At 43.6% G+C, this 15,733-nt stretch overlaps 2 protein-coding genes across 8 annotated transcripts in view; one reads left to right on the top strand and one right to left on the bottom strand.

Moving 5' to 3' along the window:
* Window positions 1-541: 541 nt before the first annotated feature.
* On the bottom strand, window positions 542-3,500 carry LOC110536489 (activated RNA polymerase II transcriptional coactivator p15). Of its 3 annotated transcripts, none has more exons than XM_036936532.1 (5): window positions 3,339-3,500; window positions 2,719-2,794; window positions 2,476-2,613; window positions 1,509-1,616; window positions 542-781 (listed from the first exon to the last, which is right to left on the bottom strand). In XM_036936532.1, the coding sequence occupies exons 2-5, from the start codon at window positions 2,788-2,790 to the stop codon at window positions 605-607; spliced, it is 495 nt and encodes a 164-aa protein (XP_036792427.1). In that variant the 5' UTR covers window positions 2,791-2,794; window positions 3,339-3,500; the 3' UTR covers window positions 542-604. The 3 variants fall into 3 exon arrangements, with proteins under 3 accessions (XP_036792427.1, XP_036792428.1, XP_021477935.2); XM_036936533.1 differs by lacking the exon at window positions 3,339-3,500 and adding an exon at window positions 2,975-3,276 and having other exon boundaries at window positions 2,719-2,791; XM_021622260.2 differs by having other exon boundaries at window positions 547-779; window positions 1,508-1,616; window positions 2,719-2,791; window positions 3,338-3,494.
* Window positions 3,501-7,148: 3,648 nt separating this feature from the next.
* Window positions 7,149-15,733, top strand: part of LOC110536490 (zinc finger RNA-binding protein) — a 37,911-nt gene continuing 29,326 nt past the window's right edge. For all 5 annotated transcript variants that reach the window (XR_005034760.1, XM_036936528.1, XM_036936529.1 and 2 more), the window contains exons 1-2: window positions 7,149-7,251; window positions 7,452-7,533. Coding sequence is in view for 4 of the 5 variants with exons in the window: in XM_036936528.1 (XP_036792423.1) it covers window positions 7,215-7,251; window positions 7,452-7,533 (119 nt within the window). In the remaining variant the exon portion in view is untranslated. The remainder of the gene's footprint in view (window positions 7,252-7,451; window positions 7,534-15,733) is intronic.

Below are 15,733 nucleotides of genomic sequence, written 5' to 3'. Positions count from 1 at the left end.
GTGTTGGACTAGTAAGGTTGCAAGTTCAAACCCCCGAGCTGACAAGGTACAAATTATGTCGTTCTGCCCCTGAACAAGGCAGTTAACCCACTGTTCCTAGACCAGTTAACCCACTGTTAACTAGGCTGTCATTGAAAATAATGACTTGCCTGGTTAAATAAAGGTAGGAAGAGAAAAAAAAAGAAAGTAATATAACCATACCAATCAAACACACATTATCTTCACAGGTCAAAACACAAAGCAATTCTTTCACTGAGCAAACTAAAACAGCACACGCCCAAAATAACTAATTCAACAGAACAGCAAACTTAGAATTATAAAATAATTCAGTCCTTACACAGGTTTTTGGGAAAGTCCAAATGGTACCGTATTCCCTATATAGTGCACTACTTTAGACCAAGGCCCTATAGGGAATAGGGTGCACTACTTTAGACCAAGGCCCTATAGGGAATAGGGTGCACTACTTTAGACCAAGGCACTATAGGGAATAGGGTTCCATAGGGCCTTGGTCTAAAGTAGTGCACTATATAGGGAATAGTGCTCCATAGGGCCATGGTCTAAAGTAGTACACTATATAGGGAATAGTGCTCCATAGGGCCTTGGTCTAAAGTAGTGCACTATATAGGGAATAGGGTGCCATGTGGGACATTAAGATCACTAGATAGACAAGCTGGACTGTCAGCACCCTGGGAACGGTCATCATGTTCTCTTGATCGCGTCGTCGATCTCTGACATCTGGTCCTTCAGCTGGGTCCACTGCTCCGGGTTTAAGGAGATACCTGGAGGAAAATGAAAAAAAAAAATCAACAAAACTACACTAATAAAAAAACAGCCACAATAAAGACATTAGTCTTTCAGTTTTATACAAAACTTCCGGAGACACACAGAGGGGTTCGAGCACAATCAAATGTATTATAAAGCCCTTCGTACATCAGCTGATATCTCAAAGTGCTGTACAGAAACGCAGCCTAAAACACCAAACAGCAAGCAATGCAGGTGTAGAAGCACGGTGGCTAGGAAAAACTCCCTAGAAAGACCAAAACATAGGAAGAAACCTAGAGAGGAACCAGGCTACGAGGGGTGGCCAGTCCTCTTCTGGCTGTGCCGGGTGGAGATTATAAACCTAGAGAGGAACCAGGCTATGAGGGGTGGCCAGTCCTCTTCTGGCTGTGCCGGGTGGAGATTATAAACCTAGAGAGGAACCAGGCTATGAGGGGTGGCCAGTCCTCTTCTGGCTGTGCCGGGTGGAGATTATAAACCTAGAGAGGAACCAGGCTGTGAGGGGGTGGGCCAGTCCTCTTCTGGCTGTACCGGGTGGAGATTATAACAGAACATAGCCATGGTACAATTACAGAAGAGGATGACTAGGACAATTGTAATAAACGGGCTTGAATATCTGTGTCACAGACAGGATGTTGGCATGTACAGTACCTCGGCGGCCTATTAAAATGACAACGGTTCAGTTTCCACGACTACCATTTGAAGTGAGGGACAGCAGTTCTCGTACCTTTTTTGCCAGGCTTCATTTCCCCGTCCTGGTTCATCCAGTACTCTCTGATGTCAACTAAACACTTCCCTTTGAACTCCCTCACGCTGACGTATCGCATTCTCCCAATCTGGAACACACAAAACAGACCAATCAAGCTCACTCTTTTCTTCCCGAGGGACATGTGTTGCCCTATTGCTACCTTTTATGTGGCGCGACTGGCTAGTAATGTTGTCAAGCTAGAAGTCACGTGTGTGTTTTTGCGAAGGGGCAAAGGGCTCAGCTCAGTTGTACAGACAGTGAGTCGAGACAGGGACGACACTACACTGCTAAGTAGGAACAGTGATGACATCACATCTAAGTCCGACCCTGTAGCTGTAGCAGCATTATCCGCGTCTGTAACAGTCCGACAATGTAGCCATAACAGCATAATCTGAGTCTGTAACAGTCCGATAATGTAGCTGTAGCAGCATTACCTGCGTCTAACAGTCCGATAATGTAGCGCCTGTAACGGTCCGATAATGTAGCCATAGCAGCATTACCTGCGTCTGTAACAGTCCGATAATGTAGCCGTAGCAGCATTACCTGCGTCTGTAACAGTCCGATAATGTAGTGACTGTAACAGTCTGATAATGTAGCCGTAGCAGCATTACATGCGTCTGTAACAGTCCGATAATGTAGCCGTAGCAGCATTACCTGCGTCTGTAACAGTCCGATAATGTAGCTGTAGCAGCATTACCTGCGTCTGTAACAGTCCGATAATGTAGCGCCTGTAACGGTCCGATAATGTAGCCATAGCAGCATTACCTGCGTCTGTAACAGTCTGATAATGTAGCCATAGCAGCATTACCTGCGTCTGTAACAGTCCGATAATGTAGCGCCTGTAACGGTCCGATAATGTAGCCATAGCAGCATTACCTGCGACTGTAACAGTCTGATAATGTAGCCGTAGCAGCATTACCTGCGTCTGTAACCCAGAGATGACTAACCTGGAACATGCCAGCCTCCGTTTTGCTGTCTGCAGCCTTAGAGGACCCTCCTGCGCCAGGTCGAGAGCCCTCTCCACTCAGCTTCGGTTTCTTGGCCTCGGGCTTCTCTGGTGGAGCACTGGCCTTCTTTCTCTTGGCCTGAAACACATGTCCAGTTAAGGAGGAGGGCTTCGGTAGTCACAGCACACCATTTGTTTCATCTCAACCCCCCCCCCCCCCCCCCCCCTTTCCCAAGACACACACCTTGGTCTTCTCCACCTCACTGTCAGAGTCACTGCCCGATGTGGATGACACCACTTCCCTTGATTTGGGCATTCTGCCAGGAAACAAGGACATCGCCATTAGAGTAGCAGCCATGTGATGTTCAACACTGCCACCAGGTATCCACATAGAGTACGGTGTATACCAACACTAAACACTTCATAGACACAGTGGTCTATAGCAGTATAGTTTGTAATGGCCGTCAGTACATTACAGACTTATCAATCATATGACCTACCAAAAGGTTTGGGTTTTCATGGCATAGGAAGTAGTTAAAAGTTCCCTTGCCTTGTTACTGCAGGTGAAAGCTTCAATCCCGACTAACCTCTATTAATGACCCAAGGCTCGTATTTCTGTGTGTTATTATATTATAATTAGATTACTCGTAGGTGAAATAGCTTTTTAAAAATGTCCTAACACGTTAACTAGCTAGTTAACGCGAATATAACTTAACAACTCAACACATGCACGAATTACCAGCTAGCTAGAGAACTAACGTTAGTTACCGACTGCCACCTCTCTTGCAGTTAACTAGCCAAAGACTTGAGCAGGTGTGTCTGTGCATTGTCATTTCTTGACCCGGTACAAAAAGACAATTTACCTGTTTTTTTGGTTATGAATAAGGATCAGTTGATACAGGCAAGCAGTTGATACAGGCAGGCAGTATGGAGAGATGCTAAAGATTTGTGGTTGGTTAATTTAGCAAGCGAGGTCCGGAAGCTTGTGCTTTTGATTAGCGCGAACCGATGCAATTCTGGGAAATGTAGTTTCACTGTTTCCGAAGGACGGACGGACGCATTGACTCTGAATGGTCACACTCACATCATGTATCTGCACCATAATGAATATATAAACAGTCAACATAATATATATATTTTTGTATTTTTATTTGAATCATATTTGGATACATTTTTATGTATGTAGTGCAGTTGCATATTACAGAATATAATTGATTAAAATACAGACTCTATTGTCAATTTGAATACAACTTGTCTTCTGCCTTTCCCCAACACCCCCAGACAGAGACTAGGACTTAAACTAACAACATTCTGGCTGCTGAACCACCTATTTAGCTGACTGATCAGTTAAAACAATGTCTTGGTTCAAACCTTAGTTCCCTGAGCTCCACTGAGCTAAAAGCCTTGGCACTCATCAAATGAGTTCATGAGTTAGACTTAACTCACTTTTGACCGCCACCTCACAGAGACCCATCAAATTCACAGCACTAATGTGACCAAGAGGGTTTGAAAAACGGTTGGTGCGTTCAGTTTCGATACAACGTTTGCTACAGTGCGTGATGGTTTGTACTAAAGATACGTTTCCCCAAAACTGTTCTTCAGCCGCTGGTGAGGTATTTGATACCATTCCACTGACTCCGCTCCAGACATTACCACGAGCCCGTCCTCCCCAATTAAGGTGCCACCAACCTCCTGTGCTGTACATATCATTCTTAGCTGACCTCAGCTCAGCTCCATACCCCCCCCCCCCCCCCCCCCCCGCAGCTTACTTGCCTAAGCCTCCCCAGTTTCTCCTTCACCCAAATCCAGATAGATGTTCTGAAAGAGCTGCAAAACCTGGACCCGTACAAATCAGCTGGGCTAGACAATCTGGACCCTCTCTTTCTAAAATGATTCGTTGCCATTTTTGCAACCCCTGTTACTAGTCTGTTCAACCTCTCTTTTGTATCGTCTGAGATCCCTAAAGATTGTAAAGCTGCTGCGGTCATCCCCCACTTCAAAGGGGGTGACACTCTAGACCCAAACTGTTACGGACCTATATCCATCCTGCCCTGCCTTTCTGAAGTCTTCGAAAGCCAAGTTAATAAACAGGTCACTGACCATTTCGAATCACACTGTACCTTCTCCGCTATGCAATCTGGTTTCAGAGCTGGTCATGGGTGCACCTCAGCCACGCTCAAGGTCCTAAACGATATCTTAACCGCCATTGATAAACGACAGTACCGTGCAGCCGTCTTCATCGACCTGGCCAAGGCTTTCGACTCTGTCAATCACCGTATCCTTATCGGCAGACTCAACAGCCTTGGTTTCTGAAATGACCAACTACTTCTCAGACAGGGTTCAGTGTGTCAAATCAGAGGGCCTGTTGTCCAGACCTCTGGCAGTCTCTATGGGGGCACCACAGGGTTCAATTCTCGGGCCGAATCTTTTCTCTGAACATATCAACAATGTCGCTCTTGCTGCGGGTGATTCCCTGATCCACCTCTACGCAGACGACACCATTCTGTACACATCTGGCACTTCTTTGGACACTGTGTTAACTAACCTCCAAACGAGCTTCACTGCCATACAACACTCCTTCTGTGGCCTCCAACTGCTCTTAAACGCTAGTAAAACCAAATGCATGCTTTTCAACAGTTCACTGCCTACACCTACCCGCCCGACTAGCATCACTATTCTGGGCAGTTCTGACTTAAACTACAAATACCTAGGTGTCTGGCAAGACTGTTAACTCTCCTTCCAGACTCATATTAAACATCTCCAATCCAAAATCAAATCTAGAATCGGCTTCCTATTTCGCAACAAAGTCTCCTTCATTCACGCCACCAAACATACCCTCGTAAAACTGACTATCCTACCGATCCTCGACTTCGGCGATGTCATTTACAAAATAGCTTCCAGTACTCTGCTCAGCAAACTGGATGCAGTCTATCACAGTGCCATCCATTTGGTCACCAAAGCCCATTATACCACCCACCACTGCGACCTGTATGCTCTAGTTGGCTGTCCCTCGCTACATATTCATCGCCAGACCCACTGGCTCTAGGTCATCTATAAGTCTATGCTAGGTAAAGCTCCGCCTTACCTCAGCTCACTGGTCACGATAGCAACACCCACCCGTAGCACGCGCTTCAGCAGGTATATCTCACTGGTCATCCCCAAAGCCAACACGTACTTTGGTCGCCATTCCTTCCAGTTTTCTGCTGCTATTGACTGGAACGAATTGCAAAAATCACTGAAGCTGGAGACTCATATCTCGCTCACTAGCTTTAAGCACCAGCTGTTAGAGCAGCTCACAGATTACTGCACCTGTACACAGCCCATAAATAGCCCATCCAACTACCTCATCCCCATATTGTATTTATTTAATTTATTTTTTGCTCCTTTGCATCCCAGTATTTCTACTTGCACATTAATCTTCTGCACATCTATCACTCCAGTGTTTATTTGCTAAATTGTAATTATTTCACCACTATGGCCTATTTATTGCCTTACCTCCCTTATCTTACTACATTTGCACACACTGTATATAGACTTTTCTATTGTGTTATTGACTGTACGTTTGTTTATTGCATGTGTAACTCTGTGTTGTTGTTTTTGTCACACTGCTTTGCTTTATCTTGGCCAGGGTCGCAGTTGTAAATGAGAACTTGTTCTCAACTGGCCTACCTGGTTAAATAGAGGTGAAAAAAATAAAATAAAGTGCCACCAACCTCCTGTGCATATCATTCTGAGCTGATCTTGTGTAAATGTTCCTGCTGTTGTTTACCAAACATTTCCCTGTTAGTCTACACCTGTTGTTTACCAAGCATTTCCCTGTTAGTCTACACCTGTTGTTTACCAAGCATTTCCCTGTTAGTCTACACCTGTTGTTTACCAAACATTTCCCTGTTAGTCTACACCTGTTGCTTACCTAGCATGTTTTGAGCACACACCACACAGTCTCCCTCTGTGCCACCATAATCACACCGCTCTTCAACCCCAGGTTTCCTGCTATTCACATTAATCATTCAAATGTTATTTTATAAAGCCCTTTTTTATATATTTTTACATCAGAAGTTGTCACGAACGGGATTCACAGATACCCAGCCTAAAACCCCAAAGAACAAGTGTAACAGTATAACTTTAGACCGTCCCCTTGCCCATACCCGGGCGCGAACCAGGGACCCTCTGCACACAACAACAGTCACCCACGAAACATCGTTACCCATCGCTCCACAAAAGAGCAAGTGACGTCACCGATTGAAACACTATTTAGCGCTGCACCACCGCTTACTAAACTAGCGTTTCACATCCGTTACACAAGCAACGCAGAGGCAGAAGTACAGTGGCTAGGAAAATATCCCACTGAGCTAAATCCGTCTTCTGCTCTCTGGCAAGGTTAATCATCATCATGCATGGCTTCGAACCACCTATGTCATAAAAGCATCTGCTATGGCATATTATACTACTCTAAGAGAAAAATATAACAAATTAATGGTGTTACTTTCCTTGTAACAGTTACTTAGACCCAACGCATACAGACACATTTCCTATAAAGAGTCTATGATTTGATATAATTGTGTGGCACAGTCATCTGACCTTGAGGAAAACAAATGATTCGGCCTAGTAAGAACTACAATTCCCATCGTGTCCGTGTGTACAGCGCATGTGCGGATCCATTTCCTGGTCCGACCTTCTCATATAAATACCATACGCAGGGTTATGAGTCAGAGTTCGTAGTCTGAGAAACACGAACCAATGATTCCCATATGTCCAGTGGTCTCCTTCACCTATGGTGAGTAAATCTTTATGAAAAACAAATACATACATTTAAAAACTATTCATTATTTATCATGTTTACGAGGAAAGCTTGGTTTTGGGTCGGTGGGTCTTGGATTGAGGAGCTCTCTTTGCGCTAATGCGGGGGTATAGCTGTTAACTAGCTAGCCAACCAGTACTAGCCTACCGTTTACCCTCAATATATCTATTCTGCAGTGCCCAGCCGGCTAGGTGAAGATGCTAAAATGGCTACCGGCAACTACTTTGGATTTACCCACGGTGCTGCCGCGCAGTACAGGTAAGAAACGACGCATTGGGAGATGCGATCCATCACCGTACGAGACCAATTTACTGTCAGTTCAGATACCCCCCAACCCATAGTTAGGTTGCTATTGTTTCAGGTTGGGGGAGGGGGTGATAATAGTAAGTATTCTGCGGAGCTGATATCTGCCAGTGGCTGGCCAGTTAATTAAGAACAAGGGTCTTTTATTCTCATTGACGAGGATTTCGAGAGGTATCGATTCTCGAGTGAATTGTAAGTTTCTCACGTCTCCTACGTTACAGCCGGAGGTTACACATGACACTCGTTCAACAGTAGCTACAGATTGTACTACTCTGTTATAACGATATTCGGTACTTTTTTCCGGTACTAGAACATAAATTGTTACTTCTGTGAAATGTCTTTACGTTATGTACTGATTGAGTGGATCAAGTCTGCCTAGTAATTTGTCCGAATCTTCTGAAGGGGGTTAGTAAGCAACGTGTATGTAAATCCTGGATTGCTGATGCTTTGTATTGGACATGAGAGGATTTGAAGGCCAATGGTCAGCCATATTGGCACTGTCCCGTAGGAGCAGTCATCCATAGTGATGAATGAAATCCTACACTATTACAATTATAAATATTTCAAGGATAAAAAATTAACATGTATTTTTGTCGTGAGGATGGTAACATTGGTCATCAAAAAAAATTATACTTTTAAGGAAAATGTTTTTAGGTATCTTGTGTTTTTAACTCACATAATTAAACATTTATTATTATTTTACTTTTTATTTCAACAAGGAACATAGAATGAGACCAAGGTGTCTTTTACAGCGGGGCCCTGCATATACATGTTTACACATATACAGTTTAGGTCCAATGATTTTAAGAAACTACACAAGACAAATAAAACCATCACAGATAACACAAAAACATACAGCAACAGATTACATTTTACACGTAGGTTATTCCCCTAACAGCACAAGAACTTGCATTACCCAAAACAGTTACAAGCAACACGAAAATAAAAATCCTCCAATAAATATTTAAAATGGGCGACAGGGGGACAAGTCTCAGGTTTAAGTTTAGTCTGCAGGCTCTTCCATAGGCAAGGAGCATAACAGGAAAAGGCCAGCCATACCCAACTCTGTGGAGATCGCATGGGCCTCAAGTGGAATCCATGCTTGAGACCTGGTTTTAGGAATTTTAATATTGATGACCGACGATAAATAAGAAGGTAGCTTATTCAGAATTATTCTTTATAGACAAACACTAGAGCATGTTGTTCTCGTCTCACAGACAGCGAAGTCCAACCCACATTTTGATATAATACACAGTGCTGAGTTCTGTAGCTAGCACCCATAATAAACCTGGAACAATAAGGTGTCTAATTGAATAAATGTGTTTAAAATGAATGTAGACATTAATAAATGCATTTCTATAGCTTCCCCATCATTCTAAACAATATTTTTGGGAGTGCCAATATGGAGGCAGCCTGGTCTCATTGACTAGATGTAACATAGTAAACGTGATTCCGGGACACTCGTAATTAGTATGATGTTACGTTTTGGTATGGTTACTTAAGGCAGAAACCCAGGGTGGGTGAATGGATGGGTGTATATACTGAATGTCTAGTGAGTTAAAATCTTATCATGCACAACTTTAATATTTTAGCTAATTAGCCATTTTTCAACCACGAGCAACTACTTAGCATGTTCAGATAACAGTTAAGTTAACTCCTAAAAGTAACCCTAGCCTAGCTAGAAATCATAACATATGTTATTGGTTACATACACATGGTTAGTAGATGTTAATGCGAGTGTAGCGAAATGCTTGTGCTTCTAGTTCTGACAATGCAGTAATAACCAACAAGTAATCTAGCTAACAATTCCAAAACTACTACCTTATAGACACAAGTGTAAGGGGATAAAGAATATGTACATAAAGATATATGAATGAGTGATGGTACAGAGCGGCATAGGCAAGATACAGTAGATGGTATTGAGTGCAGTATATACATATGAGATGAGTATGTAAACAAAGTGGCATAGTTAAAGTGGCTAGTGATACATGTATTACATAAAGATGCAGTAGATGATATAGAGTACAGTATATACATATGAGATGAATAATGTAGGGTATGTAAACATTATATTAGGCGCTCAGCACACTCTGTGTGGGTGGACCATTTCAGTTTGTCAGTGACGTGTATGCCGAGGAACTTTAAAACGTTCCACCTTATCCACTGCTGTCCTGTCCGTGGATAGGGGGTGCTCCCTCCACGATCATCTGTTTTGTTGACGTTGAGTGGGACGTTGTTTTCCTGACACCACACTCCGAGTGCCTCATCTCCTCCCTGTAGGCTGTCTTGTTGGTAATCAAGCCCACTACTGTTGTGTCATCTGTAAACTTGATGGAGTTGGTGTGCTTGGCCACACAGTCATGGGTGAACAGGGAGTACAGGAGGGGGCTGAGCACACACCCTTGTGGAGCCCCAGTGTTGAGTATCAGCAAATTGGAGATGTTTCCTACCTTTACCACCTGCGGTCAGCCAGTCAGGAAGTCCAGGATCCAGTTGCACAGAGCCCGGTTCAGACCCAGGTCCTCGAGCTTGATGATAAGCTTGGAGGGTACTATGGTGTTGAATGCTGAGCTAAAGTCAATGAACAGCATTCTTACGTAGGTAATCCTCTTGTCCAGGTGGGATGATGCAATCGCCATCCACAAGCTTCCCACAACACAGTTGAAGTTTACATACACCTTAGCCAAATACATTTAAACTCAGTTCACAATTCCTGACATTTGATCCTGGTAAAAAAAATCTTAGGTCAGTTAGGATCACCACTTTATTTTAAGAATGTGAAATGTCAGAATAATAGTAGAGAGAATTATTTATTTTGGCTTTTAATTCTTTCATTACATTCCCAGTGGGTCAGAAGCTTACACTCAATTAGTATTTGGTAGCATTGCCTTTAAATTGTTTAACTTGGGTCAAACGTTTCAGGTAGCCTTCCACAAGCTTCCCACAATAAGTTGGGTGAATTTTGGCCCATTCCCCCTGACAGCTGGTGTAACTGAGTCAGGTTTGTAGGCTTCCTTGCTCGCAAACGCTTTTTCAGTTCTGCTCACACATTTTCTATAGGATTGCGGTCAGGGCTTTGTGATGGCCACTCCAATACCTTGACTTTGTTGTCCTTAAGCCATTTTGCCACAACTTTGGAAGCAGGATTGGGGTCATTGTCCATTTGGAAGACCCATTTGCGACCAAGCTTTAACTTCCTGTCTGATGTCTTGGGATGTTACTTCAATATATCCTCATCATTTTCCTACCTCATGATGCCATTTATTTTGTGAAGTGCACCAGTCCCTCCTGCAGCAAAGCACCCCCACAACATGATGCTGCCACCCCCGTGCTTCACGGTTGGGATGGTGTTCTTCGGCTTGCAAGCCTCCCCCTTTTTCCTCCAAACATAACGATGGTCATTATGGCCAAACAGTTCTATTTTTGTTTCATCAGACCAGAGGATGTTTTTCCAAAAGTATGATCTTTGTCCCCATGTGCAGTTGCAAACCGTAGACTGGCTTATGGCGGTTTTGGAGCAGTGGCTTCTTCCTTGCTGAGCGGCCTTTCAGGTTATGTCGATATAGGACTCGTTTTACTGTGGATGAAGATACTTTTGTACCTGTTTCCTCCAGCATCTTCACAAGGTCCTTTGCTGCTGTTCTGGGATTGATTTGCACTTTTCACACTAAAGTACATTCATCTCTAGGAGACGGAAGACGTCTCCTTCCTGAGCTGTATGATGGCTGCGTGGTCCCATGGTGTTTATTTGCGTACTATTGTTTGTACAGAAGGTAGGCCTTGAAATACATGCACAGGTACACCTCCAATTGACTCAAATGATGTCAATTAGCCTATCAGAAGCTTCTAAAGCCATGACATAATTTTCTGGATTTTTCCAAGCTGTTTAAAGGCACAGTCAACTTGGTGTATGTAAACTTCTGACCCACTGGAATTGTGATACAGTGAAATAATCTGTCTGTAAACAATTGTTGGAAAAATGGCTTGTGTCATGCACAAAGTAGATGTCCTAACTGACTTGCTGAAACTATAGTTTGTTAATTAACAAGAAATTTGTGGAGTGGTTGAAAAATGAGTTTTAATGACTCCAACTTAAGTATGTATTACTAGTGAAAAAAATGACATGTTAATTAGTGGGTGATTTCATAACCAAAGTGGGTGGACAAATTTGATAGTGGTAAATGCCTAGTCTCCCTTATGGTTCAGGTGGGGACGGACAGATGCCGGCAGATCCATCCGCAGCCGATATTAATTTAGAATGGAAAATGGATGTGTGTATGCAACATGTTAGTGCCTACCTGGTTAAATAAAGGTGAAATAAATAAAAAAATGTCAGTGCATTGATTTGTTCCTCTAATCAAACCCACTCGTTCAGAGTTGTTTCAAATTAAAACGTGTTGTCTCGGCGCCCGAGAATATCTATTCTGAACAAAAATATACATGTGGTGGGTCCCATGTTTTTGAGGAGCTGAAATTATAAAAAATACCAGGAATGTTCCATGCACACGGTGTATTTCTCTTAAATTGTGCACAAATTTGTTTTACATCCCTTTTTTAGTTAGCGTTTCTCCTTCGCCAAGATAATCCGTCCACCTGACAGGTGTGGCATATCAAGAAGCTGATTTAAACAGCATGATCATTACACAGGTGCACCTTGTGATGGGGACAATTTTAAAGGCCAGTTTAAAGTGCTGTTTTGTCACACAACTCCACAGATGTTTCAAGTTGAGGGAGTGTGCAATTGGCATGCTCACTGCAGCAATGTACGCCAGCAATTTCTCTACCACAAGCTACCTCCAACATCGTTTTTTAGATAATTTGGCAGTATGTCCAACTGGCCACAACCACAGACCACGGCAGCCCAGGACTTCAACATCTGACTTCTACACTTGCTGGATTGTCTGAGACCAGCCACCCGTATAGCTAATGACACTGGGTTTGCACAACTGAAGAATTTCTGCACAAACTGTCTCGGAAGCTCATCTGCTCGTCATCCTTCTCAGGGTCTTGCCAATGAAGAGGAGTGGGAAAACATTTCACAATCGACAGCCTGATCTGCTCTGTGAAGGAGATGTGTCTCGCTGCATGAGGCAAATGGTCACACCAGATACTGACTGGTTTTCTGATCCACGCTCCCTACCTTGTTATTAAGGCATCTGTGACCAACCGAAGCATATCTATATTCCGTCATGTGAAATCCATATTGGGTCTGAATTGGTTTAATTTCCTTATTTGAATTAACTCAGTAAGTCTTTGAAATTGTTTTGTTTAAGTGTAGATTTTGAAAGATGCACACCCCCAGTTTACCTCATATATCCTGATATAAAGTGTTCTAGACCGACCAGTATGGCCATACCGTCTATTGGTTTAAATTTATTTTTATAGCCACCCTGGAGTGCAGGTCATTGTTTTAAAAGTGCTATGAAATGTGAGTAATTCTCCAGGGACCAGAATTATAGTTATGACATGTTCCTACACAATTTACTGATTCTTACATGCGACCCACTGAGAGACTTTCACCAAATTGACCATTTTCATGATTTATGTTTCTGGGGCTGTATTCTCTTTTTGACATTTCATTCAATGAGAATAGCCTCTTTTAGTGGAGTTGCCATATCATTTTTAGCTTATCAAATCAGACGGCAAGTTATTCAGCTGACGGCCAACTTCTTTGCGTGCAGTTTGACTTGCGTGAGATGTTTACCTAGCGTGACAGCTGAAAATATCTATTTGACACAATGTGTTTTACAGTAACTAAGCGATTTCGCTATCTTGCTGTCACCCACTAAGCTAGGTACTTGTCATATTTTCCTCTAAAAGTAAACCGTAAACATCTCCATGTTATATGGCCACCTTGAATTGAGTTTAGATCCACTTAAATGCCTTGAATTGAGTTTAGATCCACTTTAATGCCCTGAATTGGGTTTAGATCCACTTTAATGCCTTGAATTGGGTTTAGATCCACTTTAATACCCTGAATTGGGTTTAGATCCACTTAAATGCCTTGAATTGGGTTTAGATCCACTTTAATGCCCTGAATTGGGTTTAGATCCACTTTAATGCCCTGAATTGGGTTTAGATCCACTTTAATGCCCTGAATTGGGTTTAGATCCACTTTAATGCCTTGAATTGGGTTTAGATCCACTTTAATGCCCTGAATTGGGTTTAGATCCACTTTAATGCCCTGAATTGGGTTTAGATCCACTTTAATGCCCTGTATTGGGTTTAGATCCACTTTAATGCCCTGAATTGGGTTTAGATCCACTTCAATGCCTTGAAATTTGTCCCCCTGGTGTAATGTTTCAGTTCATGTTAAAAGGCTGAATGATTCCCAAATGGATTAGATTTTTCCTTTTTATTTTTAGTCCTGCCTTTTAAAAAAAAAAATCAGTCATTTTGGCATTTCAGATGGAGACGCGCACAATAACCTGTCTCACTATTACATTTTGGGGTGGATCACCCTGCCAATCGGCGAAGAGGAGTGAAACTGATAGGACTGACACACGGGCCAAGTGGATAGATGGTCTCATGCAGGGAATGAGAACCAGGAATTGAGCACCACAGCCAGACCCCCCCCCCCCCCCCCCCCCCCCCCCCCGCCCCTTATATACAGTGCATTCGGAAAGTATTCAGACTCCTGGACCTTTCCCACATTTTGTTACGTCACAGCCTTATTCTAAAATGGATTAAATCAAACATTTTCCTCGTCAATCTACACCCGATACCCCATAATGACAAAGTGAAAACAGGTGGTTTCAGCACCTTGTGTAAATCTGAGCTTAAAAAATAAATATTTATGAATTTGTACGTTGTAAATTTTGATTACATCTTAATTGGCGCATTTCAAACTGTCATTTTTTTATGTGAGGTGCATCTAGGATCCAGTTCTGTATTTACCTTTTATTTAACTTGGCAAGTCAGTTAAGAACACATTCTTATTTTCAATGACGGCCTACCGGGGAACAGTGAGTTAACTGTCGTTCTGCTCCTGAACAGGCAGATTTGTGCAGTGTTGTCACCATAGAATTAGGAATCAGAATTCTAGAATGAACCTTCTTATGACCGGATGAAGATCAGCCATGTTGGTCAACCATGTTGGTCAGGGAGTTGGTCAACCATGTTGGTCAGGGAGTTGGTCAGCCATGTTGGTCAGGGAGTTGGTCAGCCATGTTGGTCAGGGAGTTGGTCAACCATGTTGGTCAGCCATGTTGGTCAGGGAGTTGGTCAGGGAGTTGGTCAGGGAGTTGGTCAGCCATGTTGGTCAGGGAGTTGGTCAGCCATGTTGATCAGGGAGTTGGTCAGCCATGTTGGTCAGCCATGTTGGTCAGGGAGTTGGTCAACCATGTTGGTCAGCCATGTTGATCAGGGAGTTGGTCAGCCATGTTGGTCAGGGAGTTGGTCAACCATGTTGGTCAGCCATGTTGGTCAGGGAGTTGGTCAACCATGTTGGTCAGGGAGTTGGTCAACCATGTTGGTCAGGGAGTTGGTCAGCCATGTTGGTCAGGGAGTTGGTCAGCCATGTTGGTCAGGGAGTTGGTCAGCCATGTTGGTCAGGGAGTTGCTCAGCCATGTTGATCAGGGAGTTGGTCAGCCATGTTGGTCAGGGAGTTGGTCAACCATGTTGGTCAGCCATGTTGGTCAGGGAGTTGGTCAACCATGTTGGTCAGGGAGTTGGTCAACCATGTTGGTCAGGGAGTTGGTCAGCCATGTTGGTCAGGGAGTTGGTCAGCCATGTTGGTCAGGGAGTTGGTCAGCCATGTTGGTCAGGGAGTTGCTCAGCCATGTTGGTCAGGGAGTTGGTCAGCCATGTTGGTCAGGGAGTTGCTCAGCCATGTTGGTCAGGGAGTTGGTCAGGGAGTTGGTCAGCCATGTTGGTCAGGGAGTTGGTCAGGGAGTTGGTCAACCATGTTGGTCAGGGAGTTGGTCAGGGAGTTGGTCAACCATGTTGGTCAGCCATGTTGATCAGGGAGTTGGTCAGCCATGTTGGTCAGGGAGTTGGTCAGCCATGTTGGTCAGGGAGTTGGTCAGCCATGTTGGTCAGGGAGTTGGTCAGCCATGTTGGTCAGGGAGTTGGTCAGCCATGTTGGTCAGGGAGTTGCTCAGCCATGTTGGTCAGGGAGTTGCTCAGCCATGTTGGTCAGGGAGTTGCTCAGCC

The sequence above is a fragment of the Oncorhynchus mykiss genome, chromosome 11 (assembly GCF_013265735.2).
Source record: "Oncorhynchus mykiss isolate Arlee chromosome 11, USDA_OmykA_1.1, whole genome shotgun sequence".
Lineage (NCBI taxonomy): Eukaryota > Metazoa > Chordata > Actinopteri > Salmoniformes > Salmonidae > Oncorhynchus > Oncorhynchus mykiss.
This window is presented reverse-complemented; position numbering and strand designations above follow the sequence as displayed.

Coding starts and splice junctions, on each gene's coding strand:
- LOC110536489 (XM_036936532.1), bottom strand. CDS start 2,790: ATGCCCAAATCAAGGGAAGTGGTGTCATCCACATCGGGCAGTGACTCT. Junction 2,614..2,718: donor GTGAGGTGGAGAAGACCAAG/GTGTGTGTCTTG, acceptor CATGTGTTTCAG/GCCAAGAGAAAGAAGGCCAG. Junction 1,617..2,475: donor CGGAGGCTGGCATGTTCCAG/GTTAGTCATCTC, acceptor TGTGTGTTCCAG/ATTGGGAGAATGCGATACGT.